Genomic DNA, 13,634 nt, shown 5'->3' with positions numbered 1-13,634 from the left:
ACGTAATTCTGGTGAAAATTGCTTTTGTGAGGATACGCAAAGCAAGAGACATGCATGTGAAATGAATCTTTGGATAACAATGCTTTCTTGAATCTATTTGATGCTCATTTACATGTGTGCTGTGAATTACACTGAAATCTTATATGTTATACCGAAGCGGATATGTAGAGCGCTTTTTAAGAGTTCTGTTTTTGCCACAATTTTGGTCAAAGTCCAAAATGTACAATCCTTTTGATTTATGGAACATTTAGGGTTCCTCTTCATAGTCGAGAATCCCATGTCCGGACACTGGCGCGTTAGAACTTTGCTTAACCTGTTGCGTGTTGCTTTAACAAAAAACAAAAAATGGACCCTTCTCTTACCCTTATTGACCCACTTGTGTTGGTTGAACCTTGTCACACTGTCGCCATGCTCGTTTTGGTAAAAGACAAAAAAAAAAAAGAGTACAAATGAGCAGGCGTGCAAGTGTGCGTGTGAAGAAAGGGGCCTATCATATCAGGACGGCACGCTTGCAGCAATCTGCTTTTTCACTCTCCAGGTCCTTTATCCAGCCACAGCAGTTTTCCTGTAGGTTATTCTTCCTATCCCTCCACAGGAAAGCCATCCCCCGCTGCTGTTTCCTATCTTGAACTTTCCTTTGAGCCCCTGGACTCATTGGAGAAGCCTTTCCCCTCACATTGGCGTCCGTCTGAAGCCGTTTGGGGATATCACAGGGGGCTCTTTTTATGAGCCCCCTTTTTAGGCAACATCATGCAACATGACCTTTGAACTCAGACAGACAATACAGATGCAACAGCACGCACCGCTGAGCACGGGCTTTTGCTTCATCGCTTTTGTCCCGATGCGTGAACTTAATAGAGACGTTTCTTCCTTGTTCTCATCTTCCAGGAACACGGCGGCCTTCTTCGAATCTTCCCAGAAGGAAGTGACCAAGTTGCCGAGATAGACCCCAAATTTGACCGTCTACTTTTTTTCTGGTCAGACAGACGAAACCCCCATGAGGTTCAGCCTGCTTATGCTACCAGGTGAGCTTCAACTGTGGGTCAGAGAAAAGAACTGAAACAAATTGACCCGTCGTCGTGTTTTGTCTAGCGCAGTGAGAGATTCTGAGGAGAACCCGTTTCACTCGCTCGATCTGAAAATGATTAGTTCACTACAAATAATGTAGTTTATCCATCGGTCTATGCCAGATATCAACGTACCGTGACTGGCAGAGCAATTAAAGGCTCTTTTGCGAGATGGCAATGAAAAGTGTGTCCACTTTTTGGCTCAAGAAAGGTTTGGAAACACGAGTCATTCCCCCGAGGCAATTTGTAACACGTCTGGGAACACTTGACACTCAAAGTCCACTTCTTTTGTTCGTCGTGTAGCCGCTTCCCGTCCACGCTCAAGCATTTCCATGCTCCAGTTCTTGGTGATAATCATGACTTTGCCGAATACAAAAAAAAAAGATGTTAAATAATCCACCAAAGTCAAATCCTAAAGTGGTTTTGTATACAGTCTGAATCATACAAGTGTGTCGAAAAAAGCACGTAAATCTCAATGTGCTTACCCTATAATAATAACTTTCCTCATCCTTGTGACAGTCTTTATTTCCATATACATCTTCTGTGTCATCGGCGTCATCTTATAAGACGAGAGAGAGTGAAATGTTTTCCAATCGTCCAGGCCTGAAATTTCAGTTCAGTTGTTCCATGGAACATGGTTATGAAGCGGTTTGCAGATACATCTAAAACAGACATTCCACCGATCTGATCGGCAGTATTGCATGTACATTTTGTTCATTTTTGCAGTCAGCTGTAATGTCATCACTCGCCGAGCCGCAACTGAGATATTACAGCTGCTGTGTTGATCTCTGGTGGGCTGTCTCAGATGAATTTTGGCAGCTACTGACATGTAACGGTGGTATTATTTTAATACTGCTTTGAGACGTGGAGATCGTGTTGCTGTGCTCCGTGTGAGAGTCTGCTAATCGATAGGCGTACTGCTTTCCGTTCTGGGATTATACTGCAAATAGAGTGCCTCAAATGAGTGACTTATCAAATGTACCAATGGCAAATCTATCTTGGAGGCATCAGAGGCATTGACATCTGTTCCCCACGTCACTCCGGTAGGCATAATTGCTGTTTCGTCACAGCACACTCGGTTCACACTTTTTGTGGCTGTTCGCTTGGAAACGCCACCCTAGGTAGGGCAAAGCCTACATTCACTTGTCAGGATATTTCGAGTTTAATATTACGCTGTCAAAAGACTATTACGGGAAGCGAAATAAAGCCGCAGCACCAAACTATTCACAGCAATTGTTTTTTGGCAGCATTGTCCACATTTAAACCGTTTTGAAGTTGTGAAAATTGTCTTTGTGAAACAAATACATATATATGCAGCTGTTAAATCAGGGGTCCCCAACTGCCGGCCAGCGGGTCATTTGGTACCGGGCCGCACAGAAAGAATAAATAATTTCGGAATCTGAAAGATGTTTTAATTTGAAAAATAACTGGAGTCTTTCATTCATATCAGTCTACAGTACGTCACTTGACGCAGGTGAATGCGCGCTTCTCGGTCAAGTGATAGGTTACTGCATGAAAAACAAACGTCTTTGAAAGGGGAAAAGGACCAGCCAGGAGACAGAAGAGGAGCGTACGACTTTCAAGAAAGAGAAGGCTACATTTCATAGACAGTATCGGGAGTCCTATTTCAAATACAGCTTTATCTCAACGGGAGATTCCCACGCGCCAAGCCCACTCTGCATAATAAGCGGAGATGGTGAGTCGTATTTTTCATGCACTTTTTATTTGCCGCGTATGTTATTTTGAAAGCACGCTTAAATGTTACCTTGGCGACCACAGAACGTTGCGACCAGATAGGACGTTCCTCGTGTCATGATTCATGTTTATTATTATGTTGAAAATACATCACTTTTCATGCAGGTCATGTCATATTATACTGTTGTATCTATTCGGCCTTAAAAGGCCGGTCCCTGAAAATATTGTCTGACATGAAATCGGTCCATGGGGCAAAAAAGGTTGGGGGCCTCTGTGTTAAATCCACCATTAATATGTCTGATACAACGTCAGCGTCTCACTTCACTTGATACTTAAATAGACATTTGTGACATGTTCTGATCAGTGATTTTATTTATTTATTTTAAATGGGTGATCGACCCCAAATTTGCTGATTCTGTGGTCTACCGTAATTTAAAATAGGACAACCCAAATTTGGAGTAGTTGCCAATGGATTGGTGCAGTTATTGATGATAATCACCACGTGCATAAATGCATTGAACGGAAGGACTTGGAACAATCCGCAAAGTCAAAAGCCCAAGGTGCGCTTGTGTACGTGACAAATTATCAATGCGATCCTTCCTCTCACTAGCTCTTCATGACCACCTTGCGCAATACAGATAAACAAAGATGTGAAACAATCCATAAAGTCAAAGCCCAAAGTACACTTGCATACTTATATGATCAACGTGGTCATCCCTCACAGCAGTTGAAGTGACGACTGCCACGCTGCACAATAGAAATAAACAAGACTCAATATTACCACAGAAGCACAGTGTGAGTATGCCGCTTAGATGCAATCTCGCAAACTGAAAAATAGAGGCACATCATTTGAAGTCACTTTAAATGTCATCTTTTTCAAAAATGTATTTGGAATTAAAGCCCCCCCATCCCCTTTTTTCATGCATAATGTAGAGATGAAAGTCCTCCAGATTTTCACAGAATTCTGGATTTTCACGTTTTCATCAAATTACCTCCGGAAAATTGAGGGAAAATTGCCTAAAATATTTTTTTGTTTAATTTTTAATTAGTTGACAACATTGAACGAACACGCGTTTGAGTTTGTTGTTTTACTTTCAAGAGCGTAGCCATGTTGAGGCACGAACACTAGTAACAGTAACACCCCTCCCCTCGCATTCTCATGGCCTCGCCATATCTCGGAGATTTCGGCGAGAACAGAAGCCACAGAGGGTGCACATGTGCACACAAACAGCAGATTAATCATTGAATGTCGAGTATTTGAATAGCGGTTTGTGTAAACTAATTCATGCGTGATCGGCCAGGTACGGCCCCAGCGCAACGTTCAAACAGGTAGACAGGCAAGCTGACATACGTGCAATAGACGCGAGTGTTAGGAACACGTTCAAGTGGTCATCGCTTAAGGAAGAGGACTTGAACGGATATTTTTTTAAAAATTATATTTGTATTTGTATTTTCAGGAAAGTCCACTTTCATCTCTAATGATGCCATCAGGTCTCGGGTCATGAAAACCAGCAAGTGTCACAACTCGGCTGGAGGCTGTAAATTTCCCCAGTGTGGGACGAATAAAGGATATCTTATCTTATCTTAAATTGTAGCTTTAGAATCGTATCAAATGTTCTCAAACGCTAACTGACGTATCGCATTGACCCAAGTTGCACCTCGCAGACAAACTGCGCTCCCCTACTCACGCCCGGCTTCTCTTTAGCAGGGAATCAGTGTTCCCATTATGTCTCTGCAGGTATGCCATTACCGTGTGGTATTTTGATGCAGATGAGCGAGCCAGAGCTAAAGAAAAGTACCTAACAGGTAGGCATGGATGTGCTTTTCAAGCCTGTTTGTCTTCTCTGTCTTTCCAAATGACTGTTGATCGAATCCTCCACTCTAGGAACACTTGTGATAAATGTGTGTGGGGGGTTTCTTTTCATTTGTTTTGCCCCGTGCGTTCAGGTGCAGGAGAAAAAGGAGTAAAGGTTGAACTCGGCAAGCCATCCGATCCCAGCTAATGCAAAGACTGCGCCAGCTCCAGGCAGCCAATAAGTGCTCTGTCCCCAGAAAGTGGCCCTTAGACACCATGTGTATGTTTTACATGAAGCGGCGGGAATCTGATTGTGGATGGTTTTGGAAGAAAAAAAACGAGCATACGCAGTCAAGTGCGTTCATATTAAGTCAACCTTGACAGCCCAACGGACTTTGAATGTCATGCCATTGTACCGAAAGGGATGGTGTGTCTTTTTTTTTTTTTACTTCCCTCTCCTGGCCAGCCCATCGTCTATTTACAAAGGTGAACATTAGCACCACAACCAACACTTTCACATAACTGGCAGGAATCAAGCTCATCTCTCAGTGGATTCCTTCAAGGTACAGCGTACTGCATCAACGCCATGCATTATGCTTTTCACATGGAATCATCCTTTATATGCTGCTGTCTGGAAAATGTGCTTGAGTTTGCAACAATTATGAAACAGATAGATTAAAACCACATTTATCCTGACAGAATCACAATGGTCTTAGTTTGTGTTTCTTGTCCTCTTCATCAAATAAGCTGGATAGTGTCACCCCTCCAAGAAAGCAAATCTGATCTTTGATGCCCCCTGCGGGACGTCAATGGTGTAGCACGCATTGATTTCTTATGTTTTCATATGTACCTTAATGCATTCATTTCCATGTAATGGAAGTTGAATGACAAAAGGTCACAAATTAATTTTGCCAAATCTGTCTTAAAGTGTTTGTCGCGACTGTTTCGCATATTGAGTAGGGAACCCGTTTTGTATAACTTTAAAAAGACCCTAATGAGAAATGAGGGGGAGCTTTTACAGAGTGTTTCCTACATTTGCCGACGAATCAGCAGCCAGAAATATCTTCATTAAATCAGTAGACAGTATTTAATTTGTCCATTTCTAGCACAATTAAAATTTCAGGTACAATCTGTATGCATATCTCTATACAATTTGGACTTCAGCCTGATGATAATAGTGTCAATAAAATGAGTGAATTTACAAAGCAAATATGGCCTGTTGGTCTTATTCCTCATCCCAGATCTCGAGACACTGTTCTAATTAACTTGATGAACTGAATTGTTGCAGCGGTGTGTGGCTATCTCAAAAAGGTTTCTAAAAGTTTAGCTGTAACAGCGTAAAAAGAAGAAAACACTCTCTGATGTGCATTGGGGTTTTACACCACTGCAAATTACAATAAACATTGTCAAATACCTCTAACAGTGCTAATCCATTGACTATTGAATACTTGTTATACAATCTCTCATTACATTGCTAAAGTGTCCTTAATATGATCAATGTGTGTAACAGGTGCATCTCAATAAATTAGAAAATGGTGCACAATATTTCATTCATCTGAAGCAGGTGAATCCAGAACACAGTATGTTTGTTGAATGTATTAAACCAAATTTAATCCGGAAGGCATTTATGGACTCACAAGGTGCTCTTAGGCCCACAGTCAGCAACATCAATTTCAAACATTTGCAATTATCTAGCCACCGTTCTTATGCCGCTGGTCAGCCATAACCCACACCTGTATGCAAGGCATTTGCAAATTAAGTCCGGAACCTTTTGCTCCAGATGAAACCATAGTACCTTTCGACATCAACTGGCTTTTCACATGTATCTCCACCACTGATGTAGTCTGGAAATGACTCTGGTCAGGTCACAACCAACCTCACTTTGGACCAGGTGTGTGATCTATTTTAATAAATGTTTCTCAACCAAAAACGTGGCTGTGCTATGGGTTCACCGGTCTTCCCTACGATGGCCAGCATGTACACGGAAAAAGTGGAAAGAAAAACACTGGACTTAAGAGGAACGAAGCCCAGCCTCTGATTTAGGTATGCTGACAACCCTCGGGTTAAGAGCAAAGACTGTGAAGTAGATTGGTCTAGTGCTCAGGTAAAAACGGAAACCTCAACGTTTAGGTCTACCAACGACCTACCAACCTTCACTTTGAATCTCGTCACCCACTGGAAAACAAGCTAGGGTAGCACGGAAGATCTCTACCAGTGCCGTGTAGTGAGGAGTGCAGTGACCGCTACATTGTAGAGACCAAGCAGCCTCTTTGGCACTTCAGTAGATAGGTGACTCGAGCTTGAAAAAGGCTCCACGGCCATGTGACAAGCTTTCTGGCAGCCATTAAATATCTCAATTGAGAATATACAGTATTGTGATGGTTACTGTACAGCTTGGCGAGCTTGAAAAATGAAGAATCGACAAAAGACAGACATTTTCAATAGGCGCCGTGACCCGGATGCACAAGCGCGTGGCACAACATCGGTGAGCAGCTTCTTCAGTTCAAGAGTCAGAAGTTTTCTTTTCCTCAAAGAGAAGGGATAGCCCTTTGAGGAAAACAACGTCCACATTTTGGATCGGGACTGCTAGCTTGGAAGAGGTTTAAAGCGCTATCTCTAAGCACACTTGTTGCAATATCTGGCAATAGGGCGGGTGAACAATCCGTTGATTTGCAGGACCGTCTTTCACCAGCCACGATGGGCAACAAGAACAACACCCTGTTGTGACCACTTGCAAGGGAACTGCTACTGTTGGAGGCATAAATATCACACCAAGAAATTTTAGAACAGAAGAAGCTTTTCAGGTTAAAACAGAAATGTCTTAAACCAACAAGAAGTCCAGTTGCTTGGAATCAACCTTTGCGGTTTATTGTGACCTAGGTGACTGAGAATCGACAGATTTATTTCAGTACAGTATTTCCATACCTGTGAACTTTTCGGAGCAAATAAAGAGCAAAAAATATGTCGAAATAACGACAGAAAAACCCCCACAACATTTTCAATGATATTTATTGTAGATCTCCATAATACAATGTCTGGTTAATGTCTAATCATCATTCTACTTAGTGGCATTACTGTGTTCAGAGTTGTATTCCTGCGTTACTTTTTTCACCAACTGTTGGTGGGGGAAAAAACCCCGGAAATTTTCTGAATCTGTATGATTTGTGCAATTCGGCAATATACGCAAGATTCACCACAAAATCCGTATGAACTATGGCTAACCCGTATGAGTTAACAGGTATGTATTTCAATTCAAAAGTGAAATCCTTAAGACCAATATCCCACTGAGGGGCGAACATTTGCAACCAAGCGAATGTTGATTTCTCGTCAGTGAATGTTGATTTCTTCTCAGGGTTCATTCAAGGTCACAAACATTCTCCAGAAGATAGGCAGCAGCTTTAAGATCAAACTGTTGATGACCATCAAAATGTCTTTGCAACCTTGAACAAATGCTGACAAAAAATCTATATCCGCTACCTGTGCAAATACTTTTTGGTTGAATGAAGTTCAGTTTTGCTTTTTCAGCTGAACTCCTGAAATATTTCTGTATTTACTGGGATGCACCTGTTTGTGACTACATGCAAAAATACTACCCACCTTTTTAGTCGTTTGTGTCCATTTAGCACAAAAAATATGTGCGGTTAAAAAAAAAATCAAACAAAAAAAATGATTTTCTACAATCTATTTGACTGTTTTGATTATTTAAACTAGTCTACCTGTATTAACAAATCCGTATGAAAAGAAATACACATAGATAGAGATATAGTGCATAATGCAAAAGGTCAGGAAATATATTAATCGGATATCAATATAAACAAACAAACAAAAATAGCAGGAATGTTGGGCCCTGTTTTGACATAGATTGTGCAAATCGTCTTCCCATAAGTGGTCCTTCATACCCTGGCACGTTTCTAAGTTCTTTTCCAGAACTGACGTAAATGTATCGAGTCCAGTGTGCTTCACGAGGATGATAACAGTGTGCAAAAAAAAACAAAAACATTTGGAGTCAAAGTCATTTTGACCTCATATCAGTAATGGTTGAGCTCTTCTGGGGGAGGTGGAAGGTGGTAAATGTCATCTCCTCCGACATACGCGCTGATGCTGTTGCTCTGGCTCCCCCACTCATAACTGTCGGCAGCCAAACTGATACAAACACAAAAGGATGCCAATCAGTCAGAGGTGGACAAACCTTGGTACTTAGAGGCCACATTTGATTTTTAAACCGACAAATGGTTTCAAACTTTGATTGGATTATCATTTGTAACGTAACTAAAAGGGGAGTTTGCGTTTTTAGATTCAGAACTGACGCAAAATTCGTGGCCCGTCTACTCAACAGGTGTGTTTATCACCTGTTTTCAATTCGTAATTGATAGCACATCCCAAACAATAAAACTTGATACATTTATTGTTATCAGTATAGTAGCATTCCATGACGAATAAGTCATACAACCAACGGGGCGGCTGTTGCTAACATTGGCTTGTTTGCAGTGCTAATGCTAACTTGGTATTGCTACCTTAATAAAGTAAAGCTACATTTTGATCTGGCTAGCAATTTTACAACTGCAACCTCCCCCTATCAATCAAATAGTTGAATTAGTACTTTAGCTAATAACGTGCATTTTCAGTGCATTCTTCATTCACAAATAAATGAAAACAAATGGAAAAAAACAACATTTCAATCAACAAGTTTTAGGGAAAAAACTCCTCAATGAGCCGGAGCAGAACAGGCCATGTGTCGCCTGCTCTCTATAATTTGTCAAGCCCGTGCATAACACGACTCTTCCTATTCCCACATTTTTTTAAGGAATGATTGGATTGGATTGCTTCATTGTCATTACACATTTGTGCAACGAAATTTCACTGAATAGGCGTGCTCTGCACAAGAAACATGAAAAACAATGACAAACATGGGATACAGTGGAAAGGGCCTGTCGGTACTCTCTATGTAAAACGCCCCGAGATCTTAGTACAGGAAAGGAAACCACTGGGGAGGGAGAGGTTTGACTTTTAGACCTGGCTTGGATGTTCTGAGGCATGACGCTCCATGCAAGGTCATCGTCACTGTCGTAACGTCGAGGGTTGTCAAAGAAATATGCCCTGGAGGAGAAGACGTGACTGGGAAGCCCAGAACCGGTCTGCAAGACAGGATAGACCCACACTTCTAGTTCTCTTGTTTTTGCAATGAGTCATTACTTACAATCTGCACTTTCTTCTACTGAATGTCGTGTGAATAAACAACTTCCTTTTCTTCTGAGGATTAATCTTGCTGTATTGCACAATGTAAAAGTGTCATCTGCTTTGTGGCCATGAACTTTAATGCCTGCAAGATGCAAAAAGGAAGCAATGGCACAACCTCATGACTCACCCTGTCCAGGTTGGGCTGGCGGACTCTGAAGAAGAAAACTACGAGAGAAGTGGGGAGCAGCTCCCAAACAAATAAGATCACCCCGAAGACGACGTAGCCCGTGTCACCCAGAGTGGACTGTAAATCTGCCTGAAAGAAAATACAAACGCTGAGAATTTACCCAGTTTGAATTTTTGCCATTTGATTTTGCTTGACCCTTACCTGGTCAGAAACATTGTACCAGTCGTAGTCGAAGGAGTTGATGGTACTATTGGAGAGTCCGAGGACCACCAGGTTGTAGCAGGCCCTGGACGTGTACAGGAGGATAACGATTGCTCCTATAGCGCTCACCTGGCACACCGACGTGCCCTGCGCAGTAGCAGAAAGGACATAAAAACCAAAATGCCAGTCGACATGCAACTCATTGGCATTGTTAAGTTCCGCCTCTCATTTCTCACCTTGGATTCCAGATAAATGTTAGCGAGGGACATCTTGGCAATCTTGTAGAGACACAGTGAGAGCGAGACGGCGCAAAGGACAAAGAGAGTGTCGTTGATGGCCACCCTGACCAGCACCACGGTGCGGGCGTCGGCAGACGACGTCCTCACCAGCATGGCGCACACCAGGTTGACGGCTAAAAACAGCACGCTCATCAACAGGAAGACAAGGTAGAGTGGCAGCCTGCAGGGACACGGTGACCAAAGATTCACTTTGTTGTTCTGGCTCAGGTTCTTGCCCTCTCGCAGCAGTGTAGAAAGGGATGGCTATTTTGTACTAAACAGGACACAACTCTTTTGAGGAGTTTATTTTGCTTCTCACATGACTAAATCCAAATGTAATGACTTACCTGTACCTCAGGAGTTCTGGTGCATATTTGGACTTGGCCTTGAACACGACCTGCAGTGAGAAAGAGTGAATGTGTACTGTAAAATGTGTCATGTTCATACCTATCAACATTTCGGAGCGCCAACCTGTATAAACTACCCCAAAAAATCCTTATAAAGAGCAAAAAATCCTTATAACATACCAAGGCATTTTATATGTCAAAATAACGGCAGAAAAACCCCCCACGAAATTCAACTAGGAACCACCTGATTTATTGGAAAGTTACCGGAAATGAAAGCATTCGAGTAGACTAGCAAAAGCAAACGGAACTACCGGTACCTGTTTGGGGGGGGAACGGAAATTTTCAGAATCCATATGATTTGTGTGATACGGCCATATACGTAAGATTCACCAAAAAATCCGTATGAACTATGTCTAAACCGTAAGATTTGACTCGTATGCATGTTGTCGTAATACAAACATCCATGTTCAGCTTTCCATTCACATTCCAGCAAAAAAATGAAAATCACCAAACAGGAAGCTTGCTGGTTTACACTTTATACCACACACATTTTCTACGCCTGCTAAGAATAAGCCTAAGTGAGCAGACCGGGAAGCTATTGTTTGATATGCGAATTATGTAAGCAGATGAGGAATGAGTCACTCCATCACACCGAATAGCTGATTGGAACCAAGTGTGTTATCTCACAGGCACCTCGGTAGGATGACTGTTGTCAATACATTGATTAAAATAGAACCCTCAGTGTATTCAATTATTCATCAGTCAGGAGTGGACAGTTACACATACGGAATGCTACATTAGGCACGCATTTACAATCTAACGAGAGCCTATAAATTAAATATAGCATATTCAAGAAGTAACCGTGCCAATGGTGTAATTTTTAGTAAAATATTATTTATTAATAAACTTCAAGCTTTAACATTGACACGCTTTTCCCCTACTACATACTAGATCTTTAATTGCTCAGGGTGGAATGGGACACTACATTTGCAGTTCGGGACAGAGATTCGTTTTAAAGTCAAGGTTCAGTTCATATTTCATATTTAGCACAGTACAGGAACTAAATGCAAAACAAGCTGCTTATTTAACTACATGAGAGTAGATTTGACTACCTTTGTTTTAAAAACATTTATTTAGGTGCCATTATCTACAGGTTTTTATCAATTTTCCTATACTTACATGCAGCATGTTAATAACGATATATAAAAATGTTTTATCAGTTTGAACATTAAATATCTTGTTGTTGTAGTCTAGCCAAGTGATTATAGGTTGAAAATGATTTGCAAATAATTGTATTATGTTTTTATTTAAAAATTTTTACACAACGGCCCAACTTTTGTACAAGGGTCTGGTCGAAACCTCTCAGTAAGCTGCAGTAATATTGGTCCTTAGTCAGAGAGGATAAAGAATCTATCCCTGTGAGCATCATTGTAGTAGTCTACATGTGTTGCTTCACCATTTGTGTTCATATATTTGATGCTTAGAGTTTTAATATCACAACACTGATGATTTCATTAACCCATCTATGGCTTTTAGGACTGTTTGTTATAGCATTATGCTAAACAGACTTATGTAAAGCAGAGCAATGTGGTTGTCTTAAATCCAAAATAAGTACTTCTCTTTGTATTATGGTTTGTTTGACCGTATACAGTGTACTTAAAATGGCAATAATCTCCAGTCTTTTTTTTCAATTATTTTCTAGCTGCTAAATTGCTACTTGCTGCGAAGCGAGTTAAGGTGACTTCACTACCACTGTGCAGCGCCACCATGCTTACAAGTCAAATCAAAAAAAACAAAAAGTCAGCCGAACGACAGCTCCCATCTCGAAAAACAGAAATTGGCTCATTTGTTTCTCAAGGAAGCTCTGCCTTGTTTTTTGATGAACACTTACACCTACTATGCCACTGTCATTTAATGTGGCCCATAAAGTGATGCTACATGGAGTGTTACATATTTGTAATATTTGGTGGTGTTAAAAGTATTACAACCAGTTTAAGGTGTTTCAAACTTATTGCTCCTTTCGTGTAGCTGTCGAAAATAAGAAAACATTAGCAACGCCTCTTGGTTCAACACAGTGCAGCTGTACCTCAGTACAACCACATTAGACTGTGCAGGTGCACCAAAGCGTGCGTGTGTGTGTGGCTTCTTCCAGTCATTTCAGATCACGATTTAACATTTTGTCTGCATAACCCCTTCGCAAATGACAGCTTGGTTGCACTCACCTGTGCAAAGTAGAGGTTCATGAGACTCAGTGTGAAGAACTGCAGGCACACGGGGAAGCAGTATAACAGCCAGAAGGGAAAAGGCCCCAAAGTGTTGGCCGTTACAAAGTTCTTGAAGTAAAAGGAGAAGAGCACCGTGCGCAAGGCCGACCACAGCAGGCACAGGAAGAGGAACACGGTCTGGTAGCTGAAGCGCTTGTGCCGGTAGCGCAGCACCAACCACAGTTGGACGTAGATGAAGATGAAGAGCAGCGAGTAGAAGGCGCTGTAGACCACCGTCAGACCCAGGGTCACGTATGGGGGCACGGCCGGCGTGAGAGTGGGCAGGGGGAACGACTCCCGAGCCCCCTCCGCGGGGGCCTCCATGAGCTGCAACTCCGGGAGGAGGAGGAGCCGGCTTCCAACAAGCGACCGCGTCAAAAGCTGCTCAAACCGGCGCAGCCGAAGCGACTCAACGCGCACGACGACGCAGTCAAGAGGAGGAAAGCGGCGGTGGAGGAACGAGGCTCACTCCCTGAGCCTGACACAATTGCAAGCACATGTTCGGTGCTAAGGATGGCCGCTCGCTGTCGGAGCTGGACGGGCTGCGGCTCAGAAGCAGTCCGGGACCGTTGCCTGCTGTGGTCTCCCTCCTCCGCCGGATGGCTGGCTCTCGCTCCATGGT

General features: G+C 42.3%; 2 protein-coding genes across 9 annotated transcripts in view; one reads left to right on the top strand and one right to left on the bottom strand.

Annotated features, from left to right (window-relative positions):
• The window catches only part of egln1a (egl-9 family hypoxia-inducible factor 1a), a 20,176-nt gene extending 9,687 nt beyond the window's left edge, over positions 1 to 10,489 (top strand). For 2 of the 7 annotated variants that reach the window (XM_052080494.1, XM_052080490.1), the window contains 3 exons: positions 889 to 1,025; positions 4,468 to 4,568; positions 4,710 to 5,767. In XM_052080494.1, coding sequence (XP_051936454.1) covers positions 889 to 1,025; positions 4,468 to 4,568; positions 4,710 to 4,765 — 294 coding nt within the window. In that variant the 3' untranslated portion in view covers positions 4,766 to 5,767. The other 5 variants (XM_052080491.1, XM_052080493.1, XM_052080492.1 and 2 more) reach the window with 5 other exon arrangements.
• Positions 7,400 to 13,634, bottom strand: gpr137ba (G protein-coupled receptor 137Ba). Of its 2 annotated transcripts, XM_052080486.1 has the most exons (8): positions 12,971 to 13,634; positions 10,749 to 10,798; positions 10,510 to 10,582; positions 10,360 to 10,401; positions 10,124 to 10,270; positions 9,923 to 10,051; positions 9,571 to 9,692; positions 7,400 to 8,700 (listed from the first exon to the last, which is right to left on the bottom strand). In XM_052080486.1, the coding sequence occupies exons 1-8, from the start codon at positions 13,334 to 13,336 to the stop codon at positions 8,586 to 8,588; spliced, it is 1,044 nt and encodes a 347-aa protein (XP_051936446.1). In that variant the 5' UTR covers positions 13,337 to 13,634; the 3' UTR covers positions 7,400 to 8,585. The 2 variants fall into 2 exon arrangements, with proteins under 2 accessions (XP_051936446.1, XP_051936445.1); XM_052080485.1 differs by having other exon boundaries at positions 10,360 to 10,582.

The sequence above is a fragment of the Hippocampus zosterae genome, chromosome 11 (genome assembly GCF_025434085.1).
Source record: "Hippocampus zosterae strain Florida chromosome 11, ASM2543408v3, whole genome shotgun sequence".
Taxonomy (NCBI): domain Eukaryota; kingdom Metazoa; phylum Chordata; class Actinopteri; order Syngnathiformes; family Syngnathidae; genus Hippocampus; species Hippocampus zosterae.
The sequence above is the reverse complement of the archived record's forward strand: the minus strand, read 5'-3'. Positions and strand labels throughout refer to the sequence as shown.